General features: G+C 54.1%; 1 protein-coding gene across 1 annotated transcript; it reads left to right on the forward strand.

Annotated features, from left to right (window-relative positions):
- The first annotated feature begins 1,776 nt into the window (after window positions 1-1,776).
- Window positions 1,777-10,161, forward strand: PLPPR3 (phospholipid phosphatase related 3). The gene is made up of 8 exons (XM_074301851.1): window positions 1,777-2,115; window positions 2,591-2,712; window positions 4,598-4,783; window positions 5,765-5,894; window positions 6,427-6,622; window positions 7,540-7,597; window positions 8,076-8,249; window positions 8,461-10,161. Exons 2-8 carry the CDS (start codon window positions 2,638-2,640, stop codon window positions 9,874-9,876), a joined length of 2,235 nt encoding a protein of 744 aa, XP_074157952.1. The 5' UTR covers window positions 1,777-2,115; window positions 2,591-2,637; the 3' UTR covers window positions 9,877-10,161.
- Window positions 10,162-11,261: the final 1,100 nt, after the last annotated feature.

Raw genomic sequence — 11,261 nt, forward strand, 5'->3', positions numbered from 1 at the left:
TGGATGTGGCTACCCCTGATATTCCTAATAAGTACAGACCAAAGGAAGAGGAAAATGGGGAGCCTCCATCTATAAAAATGACTTAAATTTTTAATCTTTTCTGTTCATTTCCCAATATATATTTTCATTTCCAAATACACACAAAAATCCCCTACTCAGAAACAATAAACAATTTAACACTTTTTAAACAAACGATAAAAAGGGAGAGGGGGCTACACAACTAACACCACATCAACAGCGTATGCAAAGTTTTGTACTCTGGGCCCAAAGAAAGGAAAGAGGTGCATTCTCCTGTCTCTCCTTTGGTTCCAAGTTTGATCATGATAATTTCTGAGCGTTTCCTTTTGATTGTTTTGTTGTCGATCTTCCTATTTATATTATTGTAGTCTTGTATATGCTGTTCCCCTGGTTCTGCTCACTCCACTTTGCATCAGCTTTATAAGTCTTCCCCGAATCACAATATCTCCCTGCTGAATCACCAAGGAGGGTGTAGCTCCCCACCACTGTTATGCTGTGCCCTTTTACCCTTTAGACACCTACCACCCGAGGTTCCTGGGGGGAGGGGGCCTTCCACCTGACACCCAGGCACCAGACACACACTCCCTCCTGACTGCAGCCCGAGCCATCGCTCTTCCTCTTTGTCTCTCAGCCCCTGGGAGCTCACCATGGAAACTGGAAGACGAGTTGGCAGGCCGGGACGCAGCCAAAGAGGAGCAAGGAGATCCCCAGGAGACACTGAGAGGTGGTGAGGCATGAGAAAAGACAGAGGGAGAGAAACCGAGCCAGGCAGAGTGCAGGCAGGGAGATTCCCTCTTACACAGCACAGAGTTGTGAACAGATGGGGAGAGCTACGGAGCCAGCCACTGAGACCGGGCGGGGAACTATCCCCAGAAAGACTCTGATACGGGATAAGCAGAAGCTGTCCGTAGTATCAGAGATTTAAGAGGGGTCTGGTCCGTTTTTCAGAAGAGCAAACAGGGGCTAGACGGCTGACGCGACTCCGGCCAGAGTGGGAGCACTCAGCCCCGGGTTACTAAGTAACACAGGTGGGATTTCCATCCCGGAGTCCTCGGGGCCCAGTCTATTGCCCTCTGCAATTTGCGCTGGCTCCCAGTTCCCTGAGAAGCTCTCCCGAGCCGCGGACACATAGAGACCGAGCTAGCCGGAGACACCGGAAGGAGGGAGCCGGGGGGAGCCGGAGGGGAGGGGTGGGAAGGGGGCTAGGGACCTTGGTTCGAATCCTGGCCCTGCCGCTTCCTCAGTGTGTCACCGGGCGGACCAGGTCCCCTCCGCAGCTCTCGGATCCCTCATGGGAACGAGGGGGCTGGTCTCCGTGGCCTCTTAAGGCACCTGGATCTAGGAGCGTAGGATCCTAAGGAAACACATATGAGGAGAGGCTGGGAGCCATCGAGAGTAGTGGGGAGACCGAGAGAGCCCGGGGCAGAGCCGGTGACACCGGGCGGGAGATCCTGGGAGCACCTCCGGAAAGCTCAGGAGCGATGCCCGGGGAGAGGAGACATGGACAGAAACGAGCCCCTGGGAGCCACAGGGGCCAGAAGACCCCGGCAGAGAGGAGCGGGGGGAGCCCCGCGGAGGGGGCCCAGGGCTAGGGGCAGCCCGGTCCGGAGACAGGGACGCGGCGCCCGGGAGTCGGGGCGCCGCCGGGCGCGGGACGGCTCGGCCACACCCCCCGAGGGAGCCCCCCGGCCCCCGCGCCCCGCAGCAGCCTGGCGCTCGCAGCCTGGCCCCGCCCCGCAGACCGCGCCGCAGCCGCCGCCGCTCGCAGCCCCTCCTCCGGGCTCCCGCAGCCGCCGCCAGCGACCCCGCCGCGCCTGTCCCTGCCTGTGCCTGTGCCTGTGCCTCTGCCTCTGCCCCTGCTTCTCGGGCCCGTCCCGGAGGCCCGCGGCGCGCCGGGGCTGGGATGCGCAGCGGCTGCGCGGGGCTGCGCGGGGCGCGGGGACCGAGGGGCCGCGCCGGGGAGGGGCGCTTTGTCTGCGCTCCGGCTCGAGCTCGGGCTCTAGCTCCGGCTCGAGCTCCAGCTCCGGCTCCCGCCTGCCACCGCCCCCGCCGCCTCTAGACTGGGAGGGCCCCGCTGGTCCCTGCGGAGCCCCCGAGGTAAGTGGGGGAGACTGGAGCATGCAGACCCGCGGGGATGCAGATCGGCGGGGTGGGACGCTAAGCCCCTCCCCATTCCAGCCCCCCCCCCCGCTTTCTTCTCGCAGAGCCCCCTGCTCGGGGATGGCATGGGGCGTCTCACATTCCTGGGCCCCCCATCTACCTAACCCCCTCCCGGTCCCCTGCTCCGGGACCTCTCCCATCATCCTCACCATCCCCCCAAGAGCTGGGGCAGATCGGAGGAGGCGTGAATCAAACCCTTTCTGAGGTCCCCTCATCCTCCCAATTCTGAAATGCCTCCCAAAAAAAACTGGGCACCCCTAGTCAGAAGATGGGATGGGTTCAGAGAAGCAGGCCCTGCCCTGGCTCCCATCACTGGCCCCCTCAGTACCAGTCCTTGCACACCCGCATGCATGCATGCATATCCCTGCTCCCCTAAAGGAGATCAGCATTCACCCTTTTCTTTTCCGTGCAGCCTTGGGGCCTTGACCTGACTGCCCTGTCCCTAGCCCCCAGAACATCATGCTATCAGCCAAGGAGAAGGCCAAGGGTCCAAAGGACAGCATGACACTCCTGCCGTGTTTCTACTTTGTGGAGGTGATGGAACATGGGGACCCCTAGACACACAGCCCCGTCAGGGGTGACTGCTACCCCGCCCAAGCAACGGTTCCTCCTCCAAAAGAGCAGGGCCTGAAGGGGCCCTTTGAGGCATAAAATATGGAATGTTAAAGCCAGAAGGGGTTTTAGGACACAGAGCATAGAATTTCAGAGCTTGGAGGGACCTGAAAGCACAATGAATGGAAGAGCTGGAAGGACCTTTAGAACACGGATTGTCAGAGGTGGGAGGGGCCTTCCAACATAGAATGGAAGAGGTGGGAGGGACTTTAGAACATAGACCAAAAAATGTCAGACACAAGAGTTCAGCCCTCTCACAAGAGAGGAAGCAGGTCCAACAGAAAGGGACTTGCCCACACAAGTCAGAGCCCAGATTTCCTGAGTCTCTAGTTGATTTTTTTTTTTCCTTCTCCACCACCTTCAAGGTCTCTTCGATCTGATTTTCCAGCAGGTGGAAAGAAAACAGTGTCTGAGCACTTAGCTAGCTGGTAGTGACAGCAGAAGGCAAACAGAGTGGTGTCCAGCAGGCCTGCCAGCAGACAGCCAGATATCATCGGGGGGCCTAACCACAAGGTTTTGCCTTCAGTTCCCCACAGAGACTGTGAGGGAAAGGAGGAGGACCACATCCTTAGAGGGATGGAGAGAAATAATCTCCTGGGGTGGGGGAGCAAATACCCCGGTTAATTGTCAGAGCAGGTTAACACTAGATAAGGCCCAAGAAAGATCAGCAGCTGGATGGATCCAATCCATGAACCTTGAATTGATCTCAGGGGAAACAGTACAACCCCTTACCCCTACCATACTTCTTACAGATGAGGAAATTGAAACTTAGATATAAGAGACATAGCCAGTCACATCAAGAACAGAATTCAGAGATCTTCTGACTTAAATCCAGCACCCAAGTCTTTGCACCCCTATTGCCTGAGGCTTGGCAGGGATGGGCCTGGGGTTGAAGGGATGATAGCAACCCAAGCTATGGGCCTTAAGGAATGGACATGTGGAGCCATGAAGAGATCAGGTTTTAAAAGACATGTTAAAGCTTTACTGGACCCAATTAATCTTTAAACGATGCAATTGCCAGTAATGGAAAGGTCCAGTTTAGAGAATGCTGGATCTTTAGTGAGAACCCCTGCCCTCTGTGAGCTGGGCCAGCTCCAATTCCATCTTCTTCAGGAAGCCTGCCCTGAATCCCAGGATTTCTCCCATCTCTCAACTGAGATTTGGCTGGGAGAAGTAAAGAAACACCAGTGAGCCCAATGTGAAAGAGATGGAGAGAACACTAGCTTGAATGGAAAAGAACAGTGTGCGTTGGGGACATCAGAGAGGGGGAGGGAGTACAGACTGTGGAGGGTACACAGCCTTATAATAGCAATCATTAGTAATAATAATAGCTAGCATTTATCTAGTTCAAAGATTTGCAAAGCACTTTACAATTTTTTTTAATTCAGATAGGTGACCCAATAAATAAATTGTTGGAATTGGAGTCAGAAAGACCAAATTGAAATGCAGATTCAAATACTTAATAACTGTATGATCTTGGACAAGCTCCTTAACCTCTGCCCCAGTTTTGTTATCTATAAAATAAGAACAATAATAACTTTTATCTCCCAGGGTTTGTGTGTGGATTAAATGAGATCTGATAATGAGATATACAAATAGATAGGGTTCTTAGATGGTGTCTATGGTCATGTCTATGGTGTTTGCCAGAGGATGCATTAGGAAAGAGGCTTGGGAGAGGAAGCAAGCAGGGGGAAGGGGCTGGGATGTTGGTGAAGAGAGAGTGGAGAGTCCAGAGTGGATTTGGGAGCTAGAATCCAGATCAAGGGTTTCCCCACACCAACGCCCTCTGTCTTTTCCAATCTACCAGCTCCCCATTGTTGCCTCCTCCATTGTGACCCTTTACTTTCTGGAGCTGACCGACCTCTTCAAACCAGCCAAGGTGGGCTTCCAGTGCTACGACCGGACCTTGTCCATGCCCTATGTGGAAACCAGTGAAGAGCTCATCCCACTGCTCATGCTCTTAAGCCTAGCCTTTGCTGCGCCAGCTGCTTCTGTAAGTCTTCAGGATCTCCTGTGTGGGGATGGGTTTGTGACAGGATGGAGAGTGGATGTGGGCATGAGACTTCAGTTCTAGTATCCACTTTGACCCTGGGCTCCAAATCACATGACCCTCTAGAATATTCAGACTTATTGCCCACTGGTTCCTCAAGGAGGGAGAAACCATGTACTTATGAAGGTAACACATGATAGTCCTTAGAGACCTTGATGATTGACTAATAATTATCAGAGTTGGGACAAACCTTACAGCATAAACAGAACCTTAGAACATAAAATATCTGAGTTTCAATAGACTTTAAAACATAGAATGTCAAAGCTAGCTAGAAGGGACCTTAAAATACAGTATATAAAATTTTTAAACAGAGAGACCAAGAAATACAATCTTGAATAGACCTTAGAACATAGAAAGAATAAAGCTTTGAAGGGACCTTAGAATATCATACCTGAAATCAAATCTGGAAAGGGTGGTAGAACAGAAACTGTCAGGGCTAGAAAATGCCTTAGGACATTAGAATTTCAAAGCTGAGAAAGTCCTTAGACTGTCAGAGCTGGGGGGGGGGGGGAACACTTAGAAATCATTGAGTCCAATCTTCCTTTTAGAGATTCAACAATTTAACTTTAAACTTTACCAAATAAGTGCCTGCTAAGTGCAAGGTATTCATTGGAATAGAAAAATAAAAATGGGTCAGACCCTATTCCCCCCCCCCCAATTTGGATGGGGGAAGTGGTGATGATGAGAGTGAAAGAGGTACTGGGTTCAGTATATTCACAGATTAGGAGAAATCCAAAGTGCTCTGGGAAAATTTGAAGAAGGAAAAAGCATTTTCTTTCACTTGAGGTGAAGATATTAGCCTGGAGAGGAAGGGGCTTACTGAGGTCACATTCCCACAACTGGTGGGACTCAGTGGAAGAGAATGGAGAGGGCTTGGGAAGAGCCTGACTGCTAAGACTTACTCCCATACCTTCCTTGGTGCAGATCATGGTCGGGGAAGGCATCGTATATTGTCTCCAGTCCAAGCTGAAAGGCCGCACTAATGCGGAGGGCAGCATCAATGCTGGGGGCTGCAACTTCAACTCTTTCCTGCGCCGCACTGTCCGCTTTGTTGGTGAGGATTCAGCTGAGGAGCCCTTGGTGGGAGAAGCCAGTTACCCTTTCTCTCCTTCCAGATTGGCCAAGGTCACTCCCCTGCACACATCCCCTACCCTGAGATGATCGTCCAAATTCCATCCCAACAACCAATCCTCTCCCTATATTCCTCTCTAGCTACTTCTTCCTATATTCCTCTCTACCTACTTCTTCCTATGTAGGTTTTCCTATCACTCCTACCTTCCCAGGTTGTAGTAGGGATCAGGAGAGACCATTTTTGTAAAGGACTCAGCACAGTGACTGGCACACAATAAGTGCTTAATAAATGCTTGTTCCTTCCTTCCTTCCCTATCTCCTCTGGTCACCCACACACATTCTATGTCACTGCTAGACTTTGGATCTCCCTTGGGTTGACCCTCACTCCTGTGACCTTTCTCCCTTTTCCCATTTGCCTCCTTCCTCCTGGATCTGGATGGGTGTAGGTGGCAGCTTTCTGGGACAACGTGGGATACACAAACAGCCCCTCTGACCCTTGCCTCCTCCTTCCTCAGGCGTCCATGTGTTTGGCCTGTGTGCCACAGCCCTGGTCACTGACATCATCCAGTTGGCCACAGGCTACCATGCCCCCTTCTTCTTGACGGTATGCAAGCCCAATTACACCTTGCTCGGCATTTCCTGTGACACCAACCCTTACATCACCCAGGACATCTGTTCCGGCCAGGATGCCCATGCCATCCTCTCTGCCAGGTGAGCTGCTGCTCTGGGGGTGGGGGATGGAGCCTGAGAACCAGGGGTCATCTGTGCCCCAGGGCAGGGAGCACCAAGGTACTGCTTGACTTTCAGTCTCATTCATCTGGATTTTACTCCCTGGCAGAGGGCATAAACCCAATCTACTGGGTATATATTTATTTCTAAATTCTAGGCTTTAAGAGAAAGCTTGGCAAAGGGAATAGAGGGCTGGTCTGGAAGCCAAGAAGCTCTAACATTTTCAGTTGTTCAGTCCTGAGCCAATCCCTAAAGAGATGAAGGTCTATGTCCTTTGAATTGTTGGGTTTAGAATCTTTGGAAATAGATTCTAGAGCCAGAAAGGAATTGTGGAGACTATTCGTAGAAGCTAAGACTCCAAAAAGGGCCTGCCTGGGATTTCACAGGTTCTAAGTTTTAGTGTCAACACTTGAATCCAGATCTTCTGACACCAAACTCAATAGTGTGATTTCAAAGCACCTTTAGGATGACAGAGGGCAGTAGTGGGTGGGAGGGGGACATATTTTCTAAATCTGGAATCAGAAGATCTAGATGCAGATCCTATCCTGCACCTGGGAGATGCTAGGCAACTCTGTTTCCTGTAAATTTAGGAGGTCCGACCAGATGGATCTCTAATTCCATTCCAGCTGACATTTCATTTCTGAAGGATCTTTCGAGCTTTTGCTATCATGAGCTAAGAACAGAGATGCCCAAAGCTGAGGTCCATATAAATGAGCAAGCCCAGTCCCTCCATTTTATTGATAAAAAAAAAAAACTGAGACTTGGAAAGGCCAGGGGCCTTCATTGAGAGGATTAGGACCCAGGACTCTGAGGTCACATGGGTCAGTCTCTTCAAGTTACAGATATAGGGATTGGGGAGGGAGAGTGAGAGCCTAATGGGATACTGACTCACTTGGCAGGAAGACCTTCCCATCCCAGCACGCCACCCTTTCGGCTTTCGCAGCTGTCTATGTATCGGTGAGTGAGTCTTCATAAAGCCTCCTATTCTCCCCCAGCCCCTCCCTAACCCCTGACCTGCCCCCCTTCCCAAGGACCCCTGAATATGGAGGGCTTCTGTCCACTCCCCCTTCTCAAGGACCCCTGAATGGGCAGAGTTTCTCCCTGCCCTCTCCTTCCCGAGGACCCCTGAATGTGGAGGGCTTCTGCTTGCCCCTCTTCCCAAGGACCTCTGAATGTGCAGGGTTTCTCCCTGCCCTCTCCTTCCCAAAGACCCCTGAATGTGGAGGGCTTCTGCTTGCCCCTCTTCCCGAGGACCCCTGAATGTGCAGGGTTTCTCCCTGCCCTCTCCTTCCCAAAGACCCCTGAATGTGCAGGACTTCTGCCCATCCCCCATCCCATCTTCCCAGCATGTACAGGCATGCATCTCTGGGAATGAGGGTCCAGGTGGACCCAAGGCCTCTGGAGGGCCAGCTCTGATGGGCATCTCTCCACACAGATGTACTTTAACTCCATCATCTCAGATAGCACCAAGCTGCTCAAGCCCATCCTGGTCTTTGCCTTTGCCATTGCTGCGGGGGTCTGTGGCCTTACCCAGATCACCCAGCACAGAAGCCACCCCAGTGACGTCTACAGTGGCTTCCTCATCGGCGCTGGCATTGCTGCCTACCTGGTGAGTCTGGGAGCAAGGGGTGGAACGGACAAGGAGAAGATTCGGTCCTGCCCTCTGAGAGCCCCCAAAATGCCACAACCTTCAGAAACCCCTCCTCCTCTGAGGAGAGCAGAGACAGCCCCTCCCCAGGGAGCCCATGGTCTCTGGTAGAGACCTAATCCCTGCCTTCAGGGCCCCGCCGGGGCTTTGACACTTTCCCTTTTTTGCTCAGGCCTGCCACGCTGTGGGTAACTTCCAGGCCCCTCTGGAGAAGCCCCTGGCCCCCCCACCGGCCAAGGACGCCCTGCGGGCCCTGACCCAGAGAGGCCATGACTCTGTCTACCACCAGAACAAATCGGTCAGCACGGACGAGCTGACCCCCCAGACGCGGTTGGAGGGGGTGCCCCGCCCTGTGCCCCGGGAGAAGACGTCTCTGGGCAGTCTCAAGCGAGCCAGCGTGGACGTGGACCTCCTGGCCCCTCGGAGCCCCATGGGCAAAGAGAATATGGTGACCTTCAGCAACACCCTGCCCCGGGTCAACACTCCTTCCCTGGACGACCCCGCCCGGCGCCACATGACCATCCACGTGCCCCTGGACGCCTCCCGCTCCAAGCAGCTCATCACAGAGTGGAAGCAGAAGTCGCTGGAGGGGGGCCGGGCCCTGGCCCTGGCCGAGGAGGTGGGGCCTGGACATCTCCGGGGGGCTGCTGAGCCCATGGCTGAGGAAGAAGAGGAAGAGGAGGAGGAGGAAGAGGAGGAGGAGGAGGAGGAGGAGGAGGAGGGGGGCCCCATCCCACCCTCCCTGTACCCTACGGTGCAGGCGCGGGCGGGGGCTGAGAGGGCGGGCCTGGGGCCCCGGGTGCTCCTGCCTCCGCGGGCGGGCGCGCCGCCTCTAGTGCACATCCCCGAGGAGACTCAGGCCCCGGCCGGTAGCCCCGCGAGCGCCAGCCTCTCCCCCAAGAGCAGCTCAGCCGTGCGCGCCAAGTGGCTCATGATGGCCGAGAAAGGGGGAGCCTCTGTCCCAGCGCCCCCGCGCGTGGCCAACCCGCCCCGGCTCCTGCAAGTCATCGCCATGTCCAAGGCGCCCGGCATGGGCCCGGGGGGGCCGCCCGGCCCGAAGGCCGCGGAAACGGCTTCGTCCTCGAGCGCCAGCTCCGACTCCTCCCAGTACCGCTCGCCCTCCGAGCGGGACAGCGGCAGCATCGTCACCATCGACGCCCACGCCCCCCACCACCCCGTGGTGCACCTCTCCTCCGGCAACGGGCCGTGGGAGTGGAAGGCGGCTGCCGGGGCCAAAGCGGCCGAGCTTGGGGGCGACCCCTATGAGCTGGGGGAGCTGGCGGGCCGCGATTACCGGGGCGGGGGCAGCTTCCGGGCCGGCAAGGCCCCCGGGGTGTCCCCTGGGTCGTCCATCAGTGACGTGGACCAGGAGGAGCCGCCGCGCTTCACCGGCGTGGCCACCGTCAACCTGGCCACGGGCGAGGGCATGCCCACCCCCGGGGAGGGGGTGCTGGGGCCGGCCAGCAGGGAGTCCACGCTGCGGCGCAAGCCCGGCAGCCTGACGCTGTCCGACAGGGACGGCCTCGGAGAGGCTGAGGCCGAGAGTTACTACAAGAAGATCCCGGCCGGCCGCCGCTTTAAGGACTAGGAGCCCGCCCGGGCCGGCTGAAGGCCGGCTCTCCCCGGCCCAGGGATTCGCGGTCTCTCGGCGCTCAGGGCGCGCAGCCAGGCTTTCATGTGGCCTGGGGCCCAGGGGCCGGGAGGTGGCAGGGAAGGGGCAGGGGATGCTGAGGGCTGGGAGGGAAACGTGCTTCCAACGCTGGCCTCCCTAGCTCTTGGGGCCTTTAGGCTTGGGGGGAGAGGGTACCAAACCCCCGGTGGGGTGGGCGTGGGCACAGTGGACTGTATCCAAGGGATAACTGTAAATAGGAAATGGTGGGGAGGGGAGGAAGGGGGAGGGTGGAGTAGGAGCTGGGGGCCCTACTCCTGGGGTAGCATGGGTCTGGGTGGGTGAGGGAAGCTAGAAGGCAGAGTCCAGCACTGATTGTAAGATACTATACAATACAGGGTTTGTTGAAAAATAAAGATTTACAAACACCAGATGCTGTATCCTGAGAAATTTCCCTTCCCATTCTCCATCCTGGCTCTGGGACCCCAAGGATGCTGGAGATAGACACCCTGGGGTCTTCTACTCATTCCCAACACTGGTCAGATGGATAGCACCCTTCCTCACCCTCATTTATCTGAAGGACGGGACTTTCCCTATCAGTGTCACAGAAAATCTCCCGAATCCCCTCTAATAAAAGGCAAAAAAATCAGCTTCACAAATACAGAATGGAGAAATGTAGCTAGACATTCATTCAAAAAAGATCTGCAGGCTCTTTGTGGTAGCAAAGAATTGGAAAAGGAGCATGTGCCCATCAGTTGTGGTGTGACTGAACAAGCTGTGGTACACGAAGATAACAGAAAATTATTCTATAAAAAAGTAATGAACAGTGGGGCAGCTAGGGGGCGCAGTGGATAGAGCACCAGCCTTGAATTCAGGAGGACCCGAGTTCAAATCTAACCTCAGACACTTAGCACTTACTAGCTGTGTGACCCTGGGCAAGTCACTTAACCCCAGCCACAGGGGTGGGGGGAGTAATGAACAAGCTAATTTTAGAAAGGCCTGGAAAGATTTACATGAACTGATACTGAACATTATACACAATACATTGTACATAATAACAATAGACACAATATTTTGTACCAGAAATACATTGTAGAATGTGCAATGATCAGCTATGAAAGGCTTGGTTCCTCTCAGTGGTTCAGTGATCCAAAGAAATCCCAATAGATTTTGGACAGAAAATGCCATTTGCATCCAGAAAAAGATCTAAGGAAATATTGTAAATCAGCATGTTATGTTCATTTTTTTTCTGTTTTTTAAAATTTCTCCCATGATGTTTCCCTTTTGCTCTGATTTTACTCTTCAAACATAATTCATAAAACTATGTGTATTAAAAATAAACTAAAAAAATAAAGAAAAACTTT

This window comes from Sminthopsis crassicaudata, chromosome 1, assembly GCF_048593235.1.
Source record: "Sminthopsis crassicaudata isolate SCR6 chromosome 1, ASM4859323v1, whole genome shotgun sequence".
Classification (NCBI taxonomy): domain Eukaryota; kingdom Metazoa; phylum Chordata; class Mammalia; order Dasyuromorphia; family Dasyuridae; genus Sminthopsis; species Sminthopsis crassicaudata.